The sequence below is a fragment of the Oryzias latipes genome, chromosome 10 (assembly GCF_002234675.1).
Source record: "Oryzias latipes chromosome 10, ASM223467v1".
Lineage (NCBI taxonomy): Eukaryota > Metazoa > Chordata > Actinopteri > Beloniformes > Adrianichthyidae > Oryzias > Oryzias latipes.
In genome coordinates, this window is record NC_019868.2 from 5,893,210 (window position 1) to 5,916,105 (window position 22,896).

General features: G+C 41.4%; 1 protein-coding gene and 1 long non-coding RNA gene across 2 annotated transcripts in view; one reads left to right on the plus strand and one right to left on the minus strand.

Moving 5' to 3' along the window:
* Nucleotides 1-2,481: 2,481 nt before the first annotated feature.
* On the minus strand, nucleotides 2,482-2,863 carry LOC110015693. The gene is made up of 2 exons (XR_002290935.1): nucleotides 2,809-2,863; nucleotides 2,482-2,718 (listed from the first exon to the last, which is right to left on the minus strand). It is a non-coding gene; the product is annotated as an uncharacterized LOC110015693 (long non-coding RNA).
* Nucleotides 2,864-16,772: 13,909 nt separating this feature from the next.
* The window catches only part of LOC101170687 (slit homolog 3 protein), a 296,346-nt gene continuing 290,222 nt past the window's right edge, over nucleotides 16,773-22,896 (plus strand). The window contains exon 1 of the mRNA XM_011479838.3: nucleotides 16,773-17,529. Coding sequence (XP_011478140.1) covers nucleotides 17,339-17,529 — 191 coding nt within the window. The 5' untranslated portion in view covers nucleotides 16,773-17,338. The remainder of the gene's footprint in view (nucleotides 17,530-22,896) is intronic.

Sequence of the window (22,896 nt, forward strand, 5' to 3'; positions counted from 1 at the left end):
AGGCAAAGGGATGAGTAGTGGAAGTAAGGCGTGTGAGAGGAGATGCGATGCTGCTGTAATTCCTGATAAATCGCCTATAAAAGTTGGCGAAGCCTAAGAACTGCTGAAGTTTTTTCCGTGTGTCTGGAGGTGCCCAGTTGGCGACGGCCTCTATCTTAGAGGGGTCAGGTCGGATGCGACCTGCCTCGATGACGTAGCCGAGAAACTGAACGGTTGGAACATGAAATTCGCATTTCTCGAATTTTACATAGAGTTGGTTTTCCAGAAGTCTCTCAAGCACGAGACGTACGTGATGTTCATGCTGGGCCTGATCATGGGAATAGATGAGAATGTCATCAAGGTAGACGAAGACGAAGCGATTAAGGAAGTCACGGAGAATGTCGTTGACCAACCGCTGGAAGACTGCAGGGGCGTTGGTGAGGCCAAAGGGCATGACCAAATATTCATAGTGCCCTAAGGGGGTTTTAAATGCAGTCTTCCATTCGTCGCCTTCCTTGATACGAACCAGATGGTACGCATTGCGGAGGTCTAATTTCGTGAAGATACGGGCTTGTTGAAGAGAGTCAAAAACAGACGTGATTAAAGGCAAGGAATATTTATCTTTGACGGTGATCTGATTTAGTTCGCGGTAGTCGATGCAAGGCCTGAGTGTCTTATCTTTCTTAGCCACGAAGAAAAAACCAGCCCCCACAGGGGAGGAAGAGGGTCGTATGTGACCCAACGAGAGCGCTTCCTGGATGTACTGTTCCATGGCGCTCCTTTCGGGACCGGACAGGTTGAACAGCCGCCCCTTAGGTAAAGGAGCGCCAGGAAGGAGAGTAATGGCGCAATCGTAAGGTCTATGCGGGGGAAGAGCGCTAGCCTTAGATTTGCTGAAAACTGCTTTTAAGTCGTGATAGCAAGACGGAATGGAAGCCAGATCTACTGAGGCGGGACTCTCAGTATCTATGGGGGGAACACGGGGAACAGCGGACAGTAAACAGTTTGCAAGGCAATAAGGACTCCACTGAGTGACAGATCCCTGAGCCCAGTTAAATTGGGGATTATGTAATCTGAGCCAGGCGAATCCTAACACAATGGGGGTATGGGCGGACTGGGTGATGTAAAACTGAACTGATTCCCTAGGGTTACCTGACGTGACGAGGAGAATGGGCTTGGTGCGATGGGTAATACGGGACAGGTGTTGTCCCCCGAGGCCCGAGGCTTCAATGGGGTTTTCTAGGGGCTCTGTGGGGATAGACAAGTGGTTAACTACACGAAAATCAATTAAGCTCTGTTCCGCCCCAGAATCTACGAGGGCCCTGAGATCATGAACTTGGCGATCGAGGCATAACTTGACAGGTAAATACATGAATTCTTTACCAGAATCTGTGGCAGATAACTCCCCTCGCGGCCTGTCGTCTAGCGAGGGGCTGGGAAGTTTAAACGAACTGGGCATCCCGAGACTAGATGGCCTTTAGCCCCGCAGTAAAAACAGGCTCCAGCTTCGCGTCTTTTGCGCCGTTCCTCTTCTGACAGCCTTGAGTGGCCGATCTGCATGGGTTCCTCCATAGTCTTGGAGGGGACAGCATACAGGCCTGGATCGATCGGTGGAGCGTGGATAGACTTAGTCGGGGAACGTGGAGCCGGATGACCTCGTTCTTTTTGGCGCTCACGTATCCTAACGTCCGACCGGAGAGCGGCGGACACTAACTCCTCAAAGGATCGTGCTTCCGGTTGAGAACAAAGGTGGTCTTTAATTTGTTCGTTCAAGGACTGGTAAAAAACGCCTTTGAGAGCCACATCGGGCCAGCCAGCTTCAACCGCTAGAATGCGGAAATCGATTACGTGATCGCTAACAGCACGGTTCCGCTGTTTGAGTGCGAGCAGCCGCCGGGTTGCCTCTTCCTGTTTACGAGGTTGGTCGAATATCAGGCGGAATTCGCCGAGGAATCGCTCGTAAGACAGGTGAGAGATGGGATTGGCAGAGAGATAAGCTTGGGCCCACTGGAGAGCCTTACTTCGTAGAGAATTAATGACAAGGGTGATCTTACTGTGGTCGGACTGGTAGAATCGGGGAGCTTGTTGACATATTAACTGGCACTGCAGCAAAAATCCTCCGCAGGCCTCCACCTCCCCGAAGAAAGGTTCCGGTTGGAGTCGGATGTTTTCGGTTGCGGACGGCACTCCGGAAGCGGAAGGAGCTGGGACGACAGGAGTATGGACTGTGGCAGGCGAAACCTGGGAAAACTGGCTGGTTAGTTCATGTAAGGTCTGGGTCATACCATCTAGGCGATGAAAGAGATCCTGCTGGGCAGCCGCCATTTGCGACAGAGCGTCCGCTTGACGTCCCAGCATAATGCCTTGTTGGGAAACGGCTAATCTGAGTCCTTCTGGGTCAGCTGGGTTGGGATTATGGCCAGTCCGTTCTGTCATGGCTACAGAACACTTTTCGAACCCAGATGCTGGAACCCAGAAGAAACACAGCGGGAGGCGAGCGTTGGCGGGTAAGAGTTTTTAATACGAGGAGCAGAGAGCAGAACGTGAGCAGGTCCAGATGTCGGTTCCGAACTGAAAGACAGAAGCTAGCGGCGTCACTGGTGGATTTCTCTGTAGGCCGATGTTGACGACGGTGGAGACACTTGATGAGGCAGAGGCTCGTGGTGGGACCGCAGGAGAGGACAGACTGATGAGAGCGGCTGGGAACTGATTCGAGCGACCACTCGTGGTACTGGATTCCTGAGGGTGAGTAGAGAGAGAGACAGGTTTAGTCACAGGCTTGACGTAGCGAAAACGAACAATAGCTTGACTTGACGACCAACTATGCACCATCAGGGGCAACGGACTGGCGAAGACTGATGATCCTGTGGCTCCTTATGAAGGCGGATGAGGTGATGAGGTAAGTGGTCGCAGGTGTAGAGAATCAGCAGCCAAGCGGGGAGGAGAGGGGGAGGAGGCCGACAGAGGCACCATGTCAGATTGTGTCCGTAATCTGTCTTAAAAAATAAAATGAAAGTTTACTTTATTTATCCCACTTTGGGGAAATTGTTCTCCGCATTTGACCCATCCCCTGGGGGAGCAGTGAGCTGCAGACGAGCCGCGCTTGATCACACACACAAACACTCACATACATTTTGCTGCCCAGCAGGTTCTACTGTATACATGTTGGTTTTAATCTCTAACAAATAGAAAAAAGAAAATTAAAGAGCCTGTCTGATGAGAATCGTGTTTTGGCCGTTTTTTTACATGTTCGTGTGGCATTTTTCTAATGATGGAGAAAATACACAAAGAAAATTAGGCTTAAAATGGTGTTTTTGAGTATTTCTTTATTCAAATCATGGTGATTAAGAAGCAAACAAATAAAATGCAGCTGTGTCGTAGGGGCTTCAGTCTTGGTGGGCCACATTCTGATGCATCCAGTTGCAGACAAATAGATCCATGAACGTCTTTGTTTTCCTCGTCTGAGCTGGAATCTGGATCAAAACTGTTTGGCTGGATAGCTCCAATATTGGTCGCCATTTTTGTTGCACCGCTAATGTTAGGTTGGGGGGTGTGTGAGGATCCGCGAGCTAGCGGGAGAGAGTGCAAACAAAATGATCATTGGAAATGAGGGAAGGCTTACTCCACGGCAGCAGCACTGCCCACAACTCAGAGATGAATTTCTAATGAACTCCTGCTGCTCTGCCAAAAACTGTCCTAAAAAATGTCACAGGTCTTTTGATTTGAGCTTAAAATGGCATATTCATGATTTAAAAGACCACTGGGAACGCTTTTGTAATAAATCACAAGATGATCGGAGTGGGACTTCTGACATAAATCTCTCTATCAATTAATAGAACATAAAACAAATAGCTTAAAAACCTATTGGAAAAAGCTGCATAACTCTGACTTAAGTTCATAGAAATGTTTCTGCATGTTTCTTATGGTAATATTAATGCCCAGTAGGCCTGCACAATATACCGCAAATTTATCGTTATCGCAATATCCAGCTCTGCAATATGCATATCGCAAAAGACTGCGAATATCGCAATAAATCGCAAACCCAAAATGTGTTAAAACAATCTTCTAGCAGCTTGAAGCATTTAACGAATCAAATAAATCCCTTTATGCTTTGACCAATCAGATGGACTCCTTCCCATTGTTGACCAATCAGATGGAGGCCTATTATGTTAGATGTTTGTCCCCCATGTCGATGAGAGTCATTTGGAGTATAATTTTTAAACTGTTGCAATGAAATGGGAATGATGTTTTAGTTTATTTTTCTATTTGTTTATTTACCGCAAATTTATCGTTATCGCAGCATTGATCACTAATATCGCATATCGCAGGTTTTCCTCATATCGTGCAGCCCTAATGCCCAGCATGTTTTTATAATGAAACTCAAAAATGTGTTGTGCAAAAACATTACATTTCTTTTGTTTTTCTGTTGAATCTCTTTATAAATGACCCATGACTTCAAACCTTTGCTTGAAAATGTATATCAATATATTTCAGAAAACTGTGAAAGAGAAAAGAAAAATGAAACAGAGGGGATTTTGTAAACATTTATACCTTAAAAAAATACTAAGCATACTAGTAATTAAAGGTGCACATTTATGATGACATTCACTCCCACAAAGAGAACCTTTACACTTTAGTACTTCTGTGCAGGCCACTTGCATGCCCCTTACAGGTTTGCCTATTTTGTCTGACCAAAGCCCTGTTCTGACTTCAACGTTTAGAGAACCAAGCTAAAAGACCCAAAAATGTGAGTCAGCAAACACAAGTCTGAAGAATCTTCACAAACACTCTCCTCTATCATTTCTTGGCACGCCGTCTACAAAAACAAATACTGTTGCATGTGTCGGTAATCAGCTCAGGGCTGCAGCACAACGTACACTCGGGGGTCATCGGAGCAGATGTGCTGCTGCTCAATCAGTAGTTTAATCACAGAGGTTAGAGTTTAATGAGTTATTCTTGCCGAACCCTAAATCACAGGAACACATGGCTGGTCAGTCATTATGTGCTCTTTTTTTTGTGTACAGTAAGTTCTGCAGCAAATAACAAATTGCTCCTCAGATCTGCACCGTCTTAAGTGTTTCCAGGTATCGCATGATTTACTTGGGTTTCAAGAAAAAGATAGCCAAGAGACACTGAGACTCAATAACTCAAGAAAGAAATGCCTCTTGTACTTTTGAAGAAAAAAAACATATTAAATTGGGTTGTTTGAGGTTTTTTCACGGCTTTTGAAGGAGCAAAATGGTTCACACAAGTATGAATTAAATTTTCAGTTCTGATAGTTCAGAGCAAAAGCAGTTTGGTGGTGGGCACTATTGTGTGTTTATGTGTGAAAGTGTGTGGTTCCGCTTAAAATTCCAGCAAATTAGATCATCAATCAAACCCAATATGGGGGGCAGAAAAAGAGAAAAATATCCTGTAAAGTCAAAATTCACTGGAGAAACATATGGTAACATTTAACTGCCTTTGGAGGACCACGATGTGTGTGTGTGTGTGTAGGTGTGTGTGTGTGTGTGTGTGACTGACAGAAATACTGTGTGTCATTCAAACTCTGGTCTTTCTGGGGACAGGGCTTATCAGGGAATTCTTATGCCTTCTATAGCTTTAGTGATCAGTTAGCATGAGCATGGTGCTTGATTGCACCAGTCAAACTGGGTTGACCTGTTTGGGGGATGAACTTTAGCTAACATTACAAAGTGCTACTGGGGATCTCAGATGTTATATGTCAGGATCCTTTAGATGAGAGTTATGGTTTTAGCCTTACTTCCTGTTCCAGCTTTTATTTTGACCTCAGGATTTCCTATTTCCTAAACATTTTGAAGCATTGCTTTAAGCAATGTGTTCCCTGCATTTTTAAAAACCCACTCCAATAAAAATTGTGTTTTTGGTGGTTTTAATTTGTTCTTGTTGCATTTTTCTCAAGATGGAGGACACGTATAAAAAGATTTAGCCTAACATTTTATTTCTGATTATTTCTTTATTAAAATTGTTGTGAATCAGGAGCAGACAAAAAAATACCACTGGCAAAAGCTTGTACGTGTGATGTAGAGGTTACAATAGCAAGGCTCTGATGTAACCCTAACCCTTAACCTTGTAGATTTCTCATGCCATCTCATGGATGTTTTGAATCCTCTACTACCCACTGGACCATTCTCCCCTCTTTTGGATGCTGTCTACTGGATGTCTGGATTTAGGCTGGCCTTGGACCACCAATAAGGATTTTTGATTCTTGGACCTAATTCTTCTTCATTCAGACCACATTGGACAGCCCTCCACATCATACCATCCCTACCGTCCACCTCTTGCAGATTTTTGTTGTCCCCCCCCTTGTCTCTTCACCGGCCTTCTAAAGCATCCTGTTGAAAATGTCCCTCCACCAGAAGCTCCTTAATAAAAAAAAAATCAGTATTCAACTTTACTCAGAGTGCTTCTTTTATAATTGGGCCCAACTGTTTGATGAGCCCTCACACTGTAAAAATGACACTGAGTACTGTTTAAACGCATAACATAAGTTTGAGTGGAAGCCTTTAACAAGTTAATCAATTCGGTTTATTGATGGAGTCCCAAATCTCGTTTGAAAGTGCTTAAAAATCACTGCACAAAGTCATAAACACATTAACTAGTGCTCAATTAGTCATGATTGTCATATTTTAATTCAATTCAGTCCAAATAATTCCAGTAGGGCCACTTCATCTTCATTGTATACCAATGGCCATCACAAATAAATAACAGATTACAAGGAAGGGTTTTCACTCTAATTCTGCTGAGCAAAAAAAAAGGTTAAAAAAAGCTCCCCCTAATTAAAAGAATAGGAGGAAAGAGAAAAGCTGAAATTTAGGACGATGTCTTCGAGGCAAAGCTTCCACTTCTAAAAAGCCCTCATTTACAAAAGGCACACCTTTGTATTGTCTTCATAATAAGACAAAAAGAGGCTGAAAAACAAGTAGCAATAGATCAGTAGTCTCCAACCACCACAGTACCGGTCCGTGGATCAATTGGCACCGGGCAGCGGAAGAAATAATTAATCATGCCTGGTTCTTTTTTCTTTTTCTCTTAGGTTTCGACAATCTTTTACTTTGAAAGATCTTTTATTTTGAAAGATAACCGGACTCTGGGCAGAGGCCCCGGGGAAGACCCAGGACACGCTGGAGAAGACTACGTCTCTGGGGTAGGCCCGCGAATGTCTTGGGGTCCCCCCCAAGATTTGAATTGAATTTGAATTTGAAATGGTTTATTTCAAGCAATCAAATAGAAATAATACACAAAAACAATATAATCATCAGTTATACATTCATACGGTAACTAATCAAATTTAGGATTATTAGACATAATTAATAAATATTGCTTGAAAGGGAGTGGAAGGAAGCGAACTTATATAATCCCACCCCGTTATACTATAACCATTTTATTACATGATTTATCAATATCCGGTTCCTAGGTTTTATCAGACAGAATTAATAATCATAAGGTATCAATAAAGCACATGACAAAGATGAATTACTTAAGTACTACGTCAAAAATAACTATTTTAGAAATCAACATGGCAAATGCAGCATCTGAAATATATGCAAATTATGTTAAAACATAATACTATATCAGTAAAATAGACACAACACTGTTTCAGGAATTTTCATAGCAAAAATTTCATCAAGTATCAAAAGTTAAAAACATGTGCAAAGTTATGCTACATTAGCAAAGATTTTTGAATCAATTTATCAATTTTGGGAGCTAGTGAAGTACTATCATCAAAAGTCAATCAATTTAACAATTTTCAAAGGTGATTAATCATTTGTTTTACTCTTTTTGTATTTTTTTTTTTTTTTGTATTTTTCTTTTTTTTCTTCTTTTTTTTTATATAATAAAGTAATGCTGTGGGGGAAAAATAAAAAGGGTCCATAAACTGTCGAATTGTCCAAGGTTGGCGTTTCTTCTTTTACTGATAACAGCCGATTTTCTTGGTTTAAACAGTTAATAGTTTTCTTCCATGTTATGTCTGCAGACATTAGATTCAGGTACATATCCTTCTTCAGCTGATATCAGCTGCGGTGAAAGTTGAGGTCAAGTTGTCTGCAGGTCAGAACTCTGCTGCTATTCAGGTTACGTCAGGCATACGGAGAAAGTGATGATTCCAGGTGTCATATTTCTTGAAATTATTTGGCTCTTTGATTTATTACTCCACGTTGTTTCAGACAACCGTAATCAAGCACTTCTCAAAGTCCTTCATGGTGTTCACGACCAGAACCTTGGACCGGTCCTCTGGACCGAGCGGTTTGACGTAAATCCTGCAGCCTTTAACCCAAGTATTCTGAATCTGCTTACGCTTCATGAGAAGCCGTGCATGTTTTGAGATTTCAGCATTCCTTCTGGTCAGATGGTCGTTCAGATAAGCAGCCGAACCTTTCAGTTGTTTCCTTTGGGTCATCAAAGCTAGCTTGTGTTTGTGATTCGCAAACCTGATGAGGATCGCTGGTTTATCCGTCTCCTTTCTCCTGGGGAGCAGGTGGCAGGTCTCGATGGTATTGAGATCCAGGGAAATCCCTTTAGATGTGAGAAATGAAAGTATTTGCTGTTCCAGCGACGCTGCACCGAACTCCGTATTAGAACTGCTAGCTACGCTAGCGCTAGCATTAGCAGTGCTAGCTCCTGCTGCATTCAGCTTCGCTCGAGGCTTGATTGGTACTCCAGTGAGAATGACATTATTCATCCTTACTTGCTGTTCAACATCGTCCAGTCTTTTCTCCAGAATCTCGACCCGGTTTTCTCGCTGCTCGTTTTGAGCCCGAAATCTTCGGAACTCTTCCATCATCTCCCAGAGTGGTGTTAGCTTAGCCGACACTTGATCCATAAAACTTTTCAGCGTTTCTTGAATAATGTCAAGAGACTTTTTGAGCTCTTCATATTCCTGGGGTTTCTTCGGGGGCATGGTCAGCTCTCTTTTTTGGAGAAAAATCAACTTTTTAAGTAATTTGAAGATAGTTGTATTCGCAGAGAGGCACGCCACGCGTCCTGCTGTATAACCCGGAACCGGAAAATCACTTCAAGATGGATAGATGGATTCTCTTAGCTACACCTTTGATCACTTGAGCTGTAAAGTTTGGTCAGGGGAGGAAAATGACTACATTTGAACGACCTTTTATTCTGAAAAAAATCGTCAGGAGCCTGTTGGTTACATCTTAGTCACTTGAGCGCCAAAAGTAGTTCGGTGCTCCACGAGAAAAGTTGTGTGTGGAACATTTCGTTGCAAATGGATAAGGGATGAGTGCAGGGACAGAAGAACAGATGGAAGAACGGGCTGCGACTTCAAGACAAAAAAACAACAGTAGGCCACCAGGAGTCTTGCTTAAAATATGGATTCATCGCAACAGATGATTTCCTACACGGAGCCTGTTTACATAGTACTCACAATATTCATTCAGAATAAGTTACTAGAGTTTGATGTTCCACTAGTGTTATCTGTTATAATAATTATGATTAAAAGATTTGTTTCCTGTGATGATGAGAGGTTTTTTTTTATTTTTAAAATCAGACCAAAATTAAGCATCCCCAGCAACCCCCACCCCTTTCCCCTGGGGTTGACCGGTCTGCAGCCACATAAAGGTTGGGGAACACTGCTCTAGAGGAACCACTTCCACTAAAAAAGTCCATTTAAACACAAATGCTTGTTTTGGGATTCTGCAGTTTTTATGTCTGTTTTTGGACACTACGTCCAAAATGCGTGGTCATTGAACGCGTGGTGAAAGTCAAACCACTTGAACTTTGACCAATCCTGGACCCTGATTTGGTACTGAAGTATGGATGGCGTCCTTTTTAATTCACGGAAGTGTCAACCATTTAAAAAATTGATCAAGGAGGACAAATCAAAAATTGTTAGTGTGGGGTGGCGACATTCCAGTGCAAACACTGCAGGCTAAGAGCAGGTTGAAGAACCTGGGTTTAGCACATTCTTGAACACGCGTCACATGCCCGTGTGTATAGAGCTTTAGGCATCTTCTTCCACCTAAATGCTGTGTTAAACAGCCCATTCCACAACTGGTGGAAGATTTTGTGGCATCTATCGAATGCGTTCAGAAGTAGTCATGAAGACAAATCAGGGTCAAGATAGGGACTCTTTGATAGACTAAGAACACTATATAAACTGGTCTCATTTATTAGTGACTTACTGTATCTAGCTTTTAGGGCAGTGGTGGGTGGCCTCAGTAGAGGGGAGATGAAGCATTTTGAGTTATGTTAGGGCTTTAAATTAGTAATATAAAATGCTGCCTGTCTGAACATTATCTCTTAGAAATGATTTTTTTTTTTTTGGTGCCAGGGATCATGCTTTTATTTTTGGGTTTTTGATTAACATGATTTTTATCCAATTGTGTGGGATTTCTGGATAGCTCAGAAGTGAGGGACTGCTGTGCAGGAAACCAGGGTTCAATTCCTGGGTGTGCAACAATGAGCTTCATCCAGTGTGGTTCTCTGTCTAACTCTTGAGCCACTAGGGTGTCCAAGTCTAGGTCTCCCTGTGCCAGTCTCCAGCCCGAACAAAACACAGACTTGTGTCAGAAAGGGTTTCTGACATCAAAATCTCTACCAAACTACACGCTGTGGCAACCCCTGAAGATACAGTTAAAGATGTAGATTAGTTCAAAGATCATACAGTTTCTAATCGGGCCCAATTTGGGTTTTTTTTTGGATCTTTCATTGAATCACAGACTCTGATTGGACAAAAAAAGGATCTCTCCAGTTTTAACTCCATACATCGGGGTGGCGAACAAGTTTGACACCAAGAGCCAAATTTTTTCACCGTGAGAGTGAAAGAGCCACACCACACACTGACCTGCCAAGATGTACACACGCAAAGCATGGCAGGGTTGTGTCACCCTGCCATATATTTTCCTGAGGATTTAGAAAAGACTTCAGGTGTTGCTTCCTTTGTAGAGCAACTGCATTGTTGACTTGCTGCAATGCATTTCTCAGCCGAAGGGGGAATTGGAGAAAACCGGGCAAGATTGCAACTGAACTTTTATCAAGTCAAACATTAGGCAATGGTAAAATTAATGTCGAGTTTTCCAAAAGTACAGTTCCCACACTGAAGGCTCCCATGGGGGGAGCCCCAGTTAGCCCTTCTACTGCAGCCAGTAGCAGCAGATATTTAATAGCTGCCTTCAACCTCACAGGGCAACAGTTATGTGTTGTTGGATCACTTTACTGCTTTGTTGACTTGTGCACTGCCACCAGTTCAAGGGTGAAGTTGGGAAAGTTGTCTCAGTATCCAAAAGCTTGCACAGTGGAGTTCCGTAAATGTTGATTATTACAGAAATCAACTCAAGGAAAGGCTGAGGTGGTTGGATGACTCAGTTGGCTGCATGCAGGACTGACATGTGGGAAACCAAGGTTCATTTCCCAGGACGTGCGATCAGCTGAATCTGGTGTGGGTCCTTGGGCAACACCCTTCGTGTAACAGTAGCCACAAGGGGTCCAAGTCTGGGTGTCCCTGTGCCGGTCCCTTGCTGGGATAAAAGACAGGGTTGTGTCAGGAAGGGAATCTGGTGTAAAAATCTCTGCCAAACCACCTGTGCAAATCTATGAAAGCGGTGACCCCTGAAGGAATGTGCAGAGAAGTGAACATGTCATTAAATTGATGCAGTCTTTTGGTTTAGTTCTTTTTCTTGAAGGGCTTGAACATAGATGAAAAAAGGATAGGAGTGAGACTTTAATAATTTTTTTTTTTTAGAAGTAAAAGTACATTACTTTTACTCATGTAAAATGTTCATGTTCATCACATTGAACATGTAATTTGAGGTCACTAATTATATTCTTCTGTCTTGTTTTTGTATTCTGTTCAAAAGAATCAGAAGACCGTCTCAAAGTTTAAAGGTTGTATTTGCCTAATCTTCCTGAGTCACAGATGAGCTGCAGAACTCCTTTAACATCTCAGTATGTTTGGCTTGAAACGGATTTTTCTGGATTTTCTTGAATGTAATTTCACTAAAATTGTTTTTTTTTTTGGAGAGCTAATTCTAATCATTAACTTGAGTTTCTGCTGCTTTTCTTGTTCAGATTTTTAAATGTGCACTTGTGTGCACATATTTTCATTTGTGTGAGTGTTGATGAGCCTGTGTAGTTCACTTGACTTGGAACAAAAGTCAGAGCTCTCATGGTAATTTAATTGACCCAGACCCAGTTTGTCTTTGTTTCTTTGTGCATAAAGTTTTTTTTATCTGAATCAATGTTGAATGAGAAAAAGCACTTTCTTTAAAAGCTTGGTAGTAAAACACATATCTTTTTCAAAGACGAGCAATTTTAAGAGACTCATGACTCCAGTTTGTGGTCACACCATTTGAAAGCTTCTTGATTAAGAGGCAAAACATCTCCAACTTAAAAAAAAAACTAAGTTCAGATGCCCTCTCAAGTCTTTTTCTGCTACAGAGCCATCCTGGAGTCTTCACAGATTCTGTTGTATGCGGGACAAAAGCTGAAAATGGACACTATAAATCTGAGATATTACGATCCATGCCAGAAAGAAAGTTATCTACATAACAGTCTGGTTGGAAAGCATTTTTAATGTTAAAATGAAGAATTTTAACATCACAAAATGAACATTACCAGAAACCAATGTTACTTTGCAGAAAACAGAGAAGTGCAGGTGTTTTGAGTTTAGATGATTGGTTGGTGAAACTCAGTTTAGAACGTTTCTCCACATTTCTTATTTTCTGAAATCCTTTTGTAGGTTTTATGAGCTGGTACCCCAGTTTCTGTAAAAATAAACAAATAAATATATACTTAAAATGAATTAAATAGTTGGCCTTGACTATATGTTCCATGAAAGTTTTTTTTTTTTTTTAATGTAATCATGGAAATGAAAACACTTTTCCATGAAATTATATCTTTTGGGAAAGGGTCTTTACGTGCAAAAGTGAGAATGGGCTTTGCAGATGTGCTGCACGGTGGTGCAACACACAACTTTTGTCTGTAGTCCTTCTTCCAGCAGCAGAACTGGAACCATTTTCTGTTGAGGGACTCAGCTGCAGCTTCGGATGGATCTTGTGTGTGTGTGTGTACATGTCTGTGCGTGTGCAGTTGTGTGTATGTGTGGAGGAGTAGATGTGCAAGTGTAGGTGTTTGTTTATAAGTGTGTGTTGGTGTGTGTATGTGTGTGTGTGTATGTGTGTGTGTATAAGCATGTAGATATATCTGTGCAAGAGTAGGTGTGTCTATACGTGCATGTGTGCAAGTGTAGATGTGTATCGGTGAATTGGAGTGTTTGTGTTTGGTCTTTAAATTTTTTCTGGTGTTCAAATGCTTTTCTAATTTATGGGTCAAACATGACCCATAAGCCAATCTCAGTACCCTACTTATACAGGGGGGTATTCCAGAAAGCAGGTTATGCTAGCTCCCACGGTAAGTTTGAGGCTAAGGAAGTTGATGACCTCAGTTTTCGGTTCCAGAAATGGAGGTATGTTTCAGGGTATGTCAAGTTGCCATAGCAACTCATGCTCTGAACATAACCTGGTTTAGAGCAGGTTTAATTGAAGGTTAGTTTGTTTTCAGAGAGGTGAAGCAGAATGGCGTGTCCATTTGAAGATGATATAGTGGATGAAGAAGCTCAGATAATACTTTTTCCACCATGAGAGGGTGATAAGACCACATATGGATGTTGGAAAAATAAACTTTTTTACTTTGATCTAACTTAATTATTTGCTTTAGTTAAGATAAATCATTTTTTTAGTTAAGTCAGCTTAAAAATAACACGTCATCAGAAATTTATTTTACTTTCGTTTAAATTAATTCAATTAAGTAGGTGTAACTTTGGTGCTGCTGTTAGATCGGCACCGCAAGGAATTGTGGGATACCATTCCCTTTGCCTGTCTGGACGGATTTGGGTTTAAGTGTGGGTTTTTGTCCAAATGTGTTTAGTTGTTTAGCTGTTTTACTGTGTATTGTCTAGTTATTTGTCCTGTTATATTTAATCCTTTCTGCACCATGAGTGACAATTACAATAAATTAAGATGGAAAAACTTTAATTGAATTGGAGTAAAATGACATTTAGTTAGATAAATATGTGAATTTGAGTTGTAAAAAAAATGTTGTTTTATAGACGTAAGAAATTAGGTTGAATAAATTTCACTCAATTACTTGTTACCAACTGAATTAATTTAAGTTGGATAAGTTATATATCTATGCGTCACAACGAAAATAAGATCAGAAACTCGTGCGTTTTCTTTGTATGTTCTTTTTCTCCAAGCAGAAACTCTTTCTTTTGCTGATGCAGCCGTGTTACTTTTTTGATGGTCTTATAATCTTCATACGCCGTCATTAAAATCTCAGACTCCGTCTCACTGAAGTATAGCGCTTTCTTTTTTTCTCCACGCGTTTCCATGGTGACTCTGGAAATCAGGGATCCATTGAGAATGTCTTTATGTACCTGCCGTGCACGTGCATTAACCCAGGGTTACCAAGTCGAGCGTAATTACGCCAACTCATATCCGGTCTTTTGGAACCGACATACCCAGAGTAAGCAAGTTCAGGCTTAAAGTCAGGCTAGTTTAAACATGCTTGCTGGAAACCTACTGTATATACAATACAATATACATAAGTTCTTGAATCTTAAGGTGTAAGAGCAGTAATAATAAACAATGAGTTTTTTGACAGACTCTTGTCAGGTGTTTACGGAGTCTGATGGCGGAGGGAAAGATTGACTTCCTGAGTCTGGTAGTCCTGCACTTCACACTCCTGTACCTCCGTCAGAGGGGAGGGGAGTGAACAGACCTCGTTGTGGGTGGGTGGGGTCCTTGATGAAGGCAGCTCTCCTGTGGACTCTGCACTTGTAGATGCTCTGCAGCAAGGGCAAAGGAGTCCTGGTGATCAGTCTTGATCACTCTCTGCAGGCGACTCTGGATCATGGCGATAGAGCTGCCGTACCACACTGAGATACAGCTGGTCAAGATGGACTCAACAAAGCAGCTGTAGAAGTTGCTGAGGATCTTTGGGGACATGCCGGGGACATAACCTTTTAACACAAAGGTTAAAAGAAGGGAAAAGGTTTTATCTGTGAACATTGGCACCCGGTCAAACATTACGATGTTTGTACTTTTAACATTGCCTCTGTTTTAAATGATACAAGTTTGTTTATTTGGGCTTTTTTATGCTTTATTCCAGTTCATTTATTTTAGTTCAACAACAAATGAAGTAATTATCGAAACAAGAAAAGTGTGTTGCTATAATCTAATCCAATGTCTATGTTGTGTTTGCCTTTCCAAGCAGTAAATAAAAGTTCAAATTAGACTAAATAGAAACATTCCTGAAAGGAAAGTGGTGGAAAACGCCAGATTTGACTGATGTATCTTTTATTTATTTAACATAATTTTTCCTCTAATCTGCACTTTAGTCTGTTTGCTTGTTTTTGGAATATGTGTCTTATAGTCAATGAATTACCACCAAAAACAACAGGACTTTTGACAAAAAGTGCACCGACTGCTGACCCAGAATTCAAAGGGTTTGGTTTAAAACAACAACTGGTGGCATTACAACATTTGAGGGTCACTATGATGTCAAAGTTTGTTTGTCAAAAAGGAGCCTGAGTCACAATCGGAGATTTGTTCTGTGGAATTTTGGCTCTGCAATATTGTAAACATATTTATGACGACAAACCGTGGTTGAAAATTCAAAAATGAAAGCTTTTGACATTTGTGGAGTTATTTATTCTGCCCCTGTGGAGTTTTTTAAAAGAAGATTGAAGACACAATGTTTTTAAGCAAGCATTTACATAACTCATTTAGTTAACTTCTTTATTTGACCTTTAGGTATTTACTGCATTTCAGCATATCAGCATTTCAGCTTTCATGGATTCACACTGGTGGTTTGTTAGGCAGATTTTTTTTACCGGATGCCCTTCCTGACACAACCCTGTATTTAATCCAGGCTGGGGACCAGTACAGATACAGTGCTGATTGTTATTGCTTTTAATCTATTCTGTTTAATGAGTTTTCTATTGTTTTAACCTATTTTTATGCATGTCTTTATGTCAGACCCTTTGTGTTGTACAACATAGTGATGAAAGGTGCTCTGCAAATAAAGTGAGTGATTCTTTTTCCTGAACAAACTAGATTTACCTTAAAAAGTAAAGATGGTTTTCCTGTAGCTTCTGGGAATTGGATACCCTCTTTATGCCCCTCTGCCAATAGAGGGCAGCAGTACAGCTGCAACTTTTTACTCCATAGCATTTGTGACTTGTCCCACCTACAGACACGGGGCATTTCAGAGTCTGGGACATGAGGTATAAACACTACATGTTCAAGTCTGAAGTAGAATTTGACGATTGTGTTATTTAAAGAGGCAACCTAAATACTTTGGGAAATGAAGGCAGTTTTCTACCTGCTGTGAAATGTGAAGTTTGTGTTTTGTTGAACCTTAACCTTGATTATGATGTTAAACGTTTACTTTAATCCCAATTTAAACACTTTTATAGCTTAAAATCAGCTGAAATATAAACTTTACTTAAAGGTTTTCACTATGGAATTGAATGGTTCTGATCAGACACTGAACTACAAATTCCAATAGTCTCTCTTGGATGATGCATTGATTTAAAAAAAATGTACAAGTTTAAACCAAATTTGATTGCAAAGTGGATCAGTAGGTTGATGGATGAGTTATGACTAACAGAACAGCGTGGCTGCTGGGACGTTTTCTTCAGAGCTCCCACTGCTGACCAATCGGGTTCTCCTCCTGCGTGTGGGAATGTAGCTGAGCGCGGACAGCAGGGAGTGTTTCAGGGGAAGATAAGAGGGCAGAGAAAGTTTGGAGAGCTTTCTCGCTCTCGTTTCTGGTGACATCGACGCAGAGGGAGGGAGGATTGTGAGGAAAACCTAAATACAAATCTGCCCGCCTCACTAGTCTCTCAAAGCCTCACGGCGCGCCTGGCTGTTACGCTTCTCCTCTTCCCCAAAACTTTTCCTTTTTATTTTAACCAAACTGCGAGTCATTTTGTTTTGGAGCTGCGGGGGGATGCTATCTGGAAGGAGGTCACAAACCAGCAACTTGGTTGCAACCTGGAAAGCTTAAGAGTCAGGCTAAACTTGGGAAGTTGGTGAATGGGGAGCATTTGGAGGAACTTTTACGCATCGATCTGGGCGACGCCTCTACCTGCTTAAAGCGCGTCCTGCGTGTCTCATCACAACCAAAACTTTCTTATTCTGCTTCCATGGCAATTTTTTCCCCCTCGGACCCTTATTGATCGACAGAAGTTGTGGTGTTAAAAACAGTATCCATCGTTTGAGCGCTATCAGTGCGCTATAACCCATCCCCACGGATTTTTAATTTTAATTTTATTGTTCTTATTTTTTTGCAAACTTGTCCGGAACTTATTCTGCTGGATATCATGGCTTCAGTGGCACCGGAGAAGCGCGCAGCGCCGCGCCGGGTTTGGGCTCTGCTCCTCGCTCTGCTCCTGTGCGCAACGCCGGTGGATGGATGCCCACACAAGTGCAGCTGCTCCGGGTCGCATGTGGACTGCCAGGGTCTGGGGCTCAAAACTGTGCCCAAAGGAGTACCGAGGAACGCAGAGCGCCTGTAAGAGCAAACAGCATCTTCACCCTTCACTGCAGGAGTTGGCGGAACTTCATATTGTCTCACTTAGTGCACAGACATTTAAGTTTATTGGCTCATCAGTGAATTTATTTTACAAAAATGTTATAGGATGTGACTAAACCCATTCATTATTTAATTGTTTTTGACAAAATTGGGCTCCAAGCACTTCAATTCACAAGTAAAACTGTGAAATTCACATTTTTTTGCATTGACGGATGATAGTTTGTTGGGACATATCGCAAATGATACGTTTACATTATAAAAGGCTTTTATAAAAATCAACACATTTATGAAAGATTTAAAAAAATACTTTACAGAGTATTTACATTTATTAGCATCAAACATGTGAAAGGAACTCCTTTAGATTTTTGAAAACAAAACATGCCAAACATCACTATAAGTTACTAACAGTTAGATTTTCTGTCCTTTTCCATTTTCTTTTTTCAAATGTTTCTTTTTGCTCTTTTTACTGCAAACATGATTATTTGAAAAAAGTATCGATTTCTGGGGTTGAACAGATGCCGCTGCTGCCACTGCTTGCCTGATCTTGACACGTATGCACGAGGGAAGCCACACACATGCATTCACAATCAAACCTTAAGGTATGGCAGTGATTATGCGTGATAACGGAGCAGCCAAAGCCCTGCGGGGGATCCACAACAGACCCAACCCTGAGACAACAAACACAATCAGTAGGGCCGTGGAGGAGAGTGTTGTTGGAGGGGTTGCAGTGTTTGTGGAAATGTGTGTGAATGTTTGGGGTACGGATTCTGTTCTTTACCTGCTTTGGCGTGTTTGTGTTCCTGGCACACATATGGCTGTCTGTTCTGCACAGCCCCTCTGACCTTCGGTGAACTGTTGGCTTTCGCACAGCAACCTCCTGAAGACATTTACACCGCAGATAAATAAATAATTACAGCGAGTTGTGACGGCAAAGTGGGATCAGGTGTTCCTCTGCTTCTCACCGGGCTCCCTGGGGTGGAATATTTGGAGTAACAGTGGCCCTTTCTGCCCCCATCACTCCACAAATGTTGTGTTTACACTTCCCTGATTTATCCAGGTCAGCGTTTCAAATGTGACTCCGACCAGGAGTTCCTCTCATCCTCCCTCTGCCCCTCCCGCTCAGCTGGGCTCCATCTCACTTTCCCTCTGCAGATATATTTTTGAGTCTGGGCTGGGATGGGAAACATAAAAATGGACGAGTTTCCAGTTCTAAAGGTTGAGGCATGGGAAACTTTTTAAGCGAGAGGATGAAGAGTAGGACTTCAGGCAGGGGCTCCGCTTCCCAAAATGACTGGAAGTCACTGTAAACATTTCTTTAAACAAAAATGTTCAATTCTGACATTACAAGGCTAAGTTAAAAATACATGTAATACTGTGGTCTTTTCAAATGACTTCATGTTCTATTTTTATGACCAGCTCTTTAATAAAACTGTCAACTTGACATTTAAATGAGTCAACTTATTTATGGTTGCGTAGCTCTAGTTTGTTTGTGCCAAAGCAAATGGCTGTTTCTATTAATTTATACCAACAAATTTGCATTATTATAAGGAACTTTCTCATGTAGGAAAACAAAAGCTGGCAATTATCAATTTGATCATTTACTGTGAAGTGAAACATTATGTGGTTCTGACAAACAAAATGGAACCCTCAGAGAAAGTAGTTCTTTGAGTAAAAACAGCCTTTCCCCATTTTATTTTCCCTTGAAAATGTCCTAAACCTCGCGGTTCTCTTGATGGGCCATGTAGTAAGATAGTAAGACTTTTATAATATTCACATTACAGTCCTACAAACAGGTGGTCAAATACTCGTATTACTGTAACACTTGCTCCCATCCTTCATAATAAAATTCAAAGACCATGTACTCTTAACAGGATCGTCTGTTTTAGTATTATATTTGCTGGAATTTGTGGATCAAAACTGTTTGCTTTATCCCTTGTGCTATCTCATGGGGTCCAGATGACCCGATCCTTGCATTGACGTGTTATTCCTACCATGACAAAGGTGGATGAAGGTGGAAAGATTTCATGTAATCCATGGACACCAGTGAAGATCACAAATCATTGAAGAAAAAAGGTTCAGCGCACTGTCTAGTGGGTCTAGATGACCCCACTCCCAATGTTAAAGTGCCTAGGATGGCACAAGGGTTAAATGTGGAATTGGTGCAGTGGTCTGATGTCACACTGAAACAGTTTTTTGAGTCCGACTCTGATCATCAAGTGATCTCAAAGCGTTCTCGGTGGCCTTTTAATTGTGATAATGCTGTTTTTAGCAGTAATTTATCGTTTCTAGGACATAGTTTCTACGGAGCAGCAGGAGTTTATTGGAAATTTGCCTCTTAGATGTGGGCAGGACTGTTGGTGTGGAGCAAGCCTGCCCCCTCTTCCCCTCCCTACTGCTGAGAGCTTTCTGTTTACACTCTCTCCCAATAGCTTCCACCCCCTCAAACCTCAACCTTACATTAGAGGTCCAACAAAAACGGCGAGCAATATTGAGCTGTCCAGCTTTACAGTTTAGATCCAGATTCCAGCTCAGACCAGAAAAACAAAGACGTACAGGTATCTATTTGTCTGCAAGTGGATGCATCAGAATGGAGCAGAGCAGGAAGCTTGTGGCCCACCCGGCATATTTTCTGCGTAACAAAAACCAACTTTTTCCAATGGCATTTTTTGTCTGGTCCTGATTCCCAACATATTAAATAAAGAAATACTCAGACACGAAATTTCTTCATAGATGGACTTTTTTTTATTTACATGTCCTCCATCAAAAATGCCACTAGAACATGTTAAAAACACCAAAAACTCTATTTTCATTGGTGTGGGTCTTTAAAGGACCAATAAGCCGTTATAGACCTACGATTATGAAAAAACAACAAGATTGTTTAGAGTCCACCAATTGCTTTATCACTCAATTAGACCCAAAAACATGCCTAGAAAAAGACTTCTGTCTTATCTTTACTGGAAAATCTTAAGTCATTTACCTCTGTTTCCTATTATCGCTGGTTTAAACACGTGTAGTGAATCGAAGCATTTTAGAATAATTGGATGAAGTCAATTCTTATAGAAAAGCTCTGCTGAGTGTAGCAGCACCACTGATAACACCATGACTAGGAACACTGGTACATGAGAAACACATTATTAAGATTCATATATTTTTCATGAATCCTAAGACAATTCAGTTAACACATCTCACAACTCTGTCTCGGTTTGATGCTATATTGAAAGACCAGAGGAGAAATCAGTAACAAGTTGCTGTTTTTTAATCTTATTGTTTTATTTGTATGAAAAGTCTTGAGTTGTGTTGTAATCTGGCTCTTGCCAGTACTACCTTGAAAAGGAGCTCTGCACATCTCAATGGGTCTGTCCTGGTTTAACACAGGTTAGATGAATAAAAAAGTTATTTGAAGTAAAATGTCTGACACTACAAAGATTAAAAATGAACATCAGCAGGTTTCTTTGAATACAGTTCCTACCCCATTTATACACTGTTTCTTAGCTGCAACCCAGGCGGTTGCCTGAGGAAATGAGGTTGAGTCCACCTGTCACAACGACAGTCGCTCCCTTTTAAATCCAGGTTTTCCTTCACTATTACAAAGGGTGGATTTGCAAAGGTTAACATGAGAAAAACAGTGGCGACCTCGACCTGTTCACTCAACACGCACTCATTCACACACAAGCACCCTCGCAGATAACCTCCGGCCAGGCAATTCTGTAATGTCCTCCTTGGGAAGCCACTTGAGACCTCATTTGCATTTAATTTGAGTGGAGGCTTGGTGTAAGGGGGGGGGGGGGTTAACAGGCTTAACAAGGCGAGAGTAAAATGAATTAGAAAACAGGGAGTGCTTGTCTCTTTTGGTTCATTTTACACCTGCCCTACAGGGACCCCAGACATACACAGCACACACCCGGTAGCGCTAAATGTTTTGGCTCTGAGAATTGCAAATTATTGGCTAGCTTCTGTAAGACGCCAGAGAAGTGACTGTAATGGACTCCAGGCTTTCAGCCTTCAGTTTTCTGAGCTGCATTTCTGTCTTACAGTAATTTTGTGCCAGCTAACATGTCCCATTCAGCAGTTTCTGTCTCTTTTAAGATGTATATATGAATGTATGAGTGGTGGGCTTGCAGTTGATTAAGGTCAGTGCTGGAAGTGGCAGGCTGCTTTAGCCAACTTTAGAAAAAGTAATTTTGATTTTAACTGCACATTTTTCTGTTCCCTGGCTAACAGGGCTTCAAGGATGGTTTGGCAGCTTTTTTATGAGCAACACCTTCTCTGCTTTCTCCATCCCTGCCTGGCGTTTGCTCTCGTTGTGTCATTGCACTTCCTTTTCCAACTCTTCATCTTTGTCCAGACTTTATTCCACTTTCCCACACATTACGTTTGCTCTCCTCATTCTTTTTCTCTCATTGAGTTTCTGTTGTTATTTCACCTTTGGATCATTAGTATTCCTCTGTTCCTATTCCACCTCTCCCACTGACCCAAAGCTCCCCCTCCAGCCTATACCCTTGTTTTGCCGGCAGCATCTTACTTGTGTAGTTTTCATTTCCCTCCATTTCTTTTCATGTTCTCAACCTACCACATAGCCCACAGCAGTGTAAAGGTGTGTGTGGGTATTGTCAAGTACTTTGGGCCTTAAAGCAAGGTAGAAAAGTATCTTGATATTTAGCAAGGTTTACATCCTCCTCACCAAGCTAGTGGAGAAGATTTTGTATTTGTACATGTTGTATTTGCCCACTGCACCCTATAATACTATCAGGATTTTCAATGGTGTGGGTTGGAGTTGTAGCATAGCTGCAGTGATAAGAAAGTAGAGCAGTTCAGACAGATCTGTCTTTTCAGGCTTGTACTGCTAGAGTGGTGACGGATCAACCTAATTTAAAAAGATCTACTGCATAAAAATACAATTTATTTAAGTCAATGGTGTTTTAAAAATATTTTCACGTTTTATTTATTTATTTTTTTTAGATAAAACTACTGGTTGCTGGATGCCAGGTCTTATGGGATGCCATTCCCACAAAAGCTGACAGCTTGCTTTGTGGATTTTTCCTGGAAACAAAACTTTGAGGACAACCTCACCTGGCACAGACCGTGTAGTTACTGTTGAAAAAAGGCCATCATTCATAGTGGAGTGTTGCTATTTTTACATGGTTACAGGGGTTACATTATTTTATTTCTATTTCGTAGATTAAGGAAAGTCAATAAACCAAAAAGTCAAAAACCACAATGAGCTTTCTGTTCCTAACTGACATCTTTAATGTTACACCTATCATTCATGGCCATCTTGTGGGATCCCTTTGGTTTAATTCCCACTACAGCTGAGTCAGTTATGGCGTACCAAATGACACAAGTGAG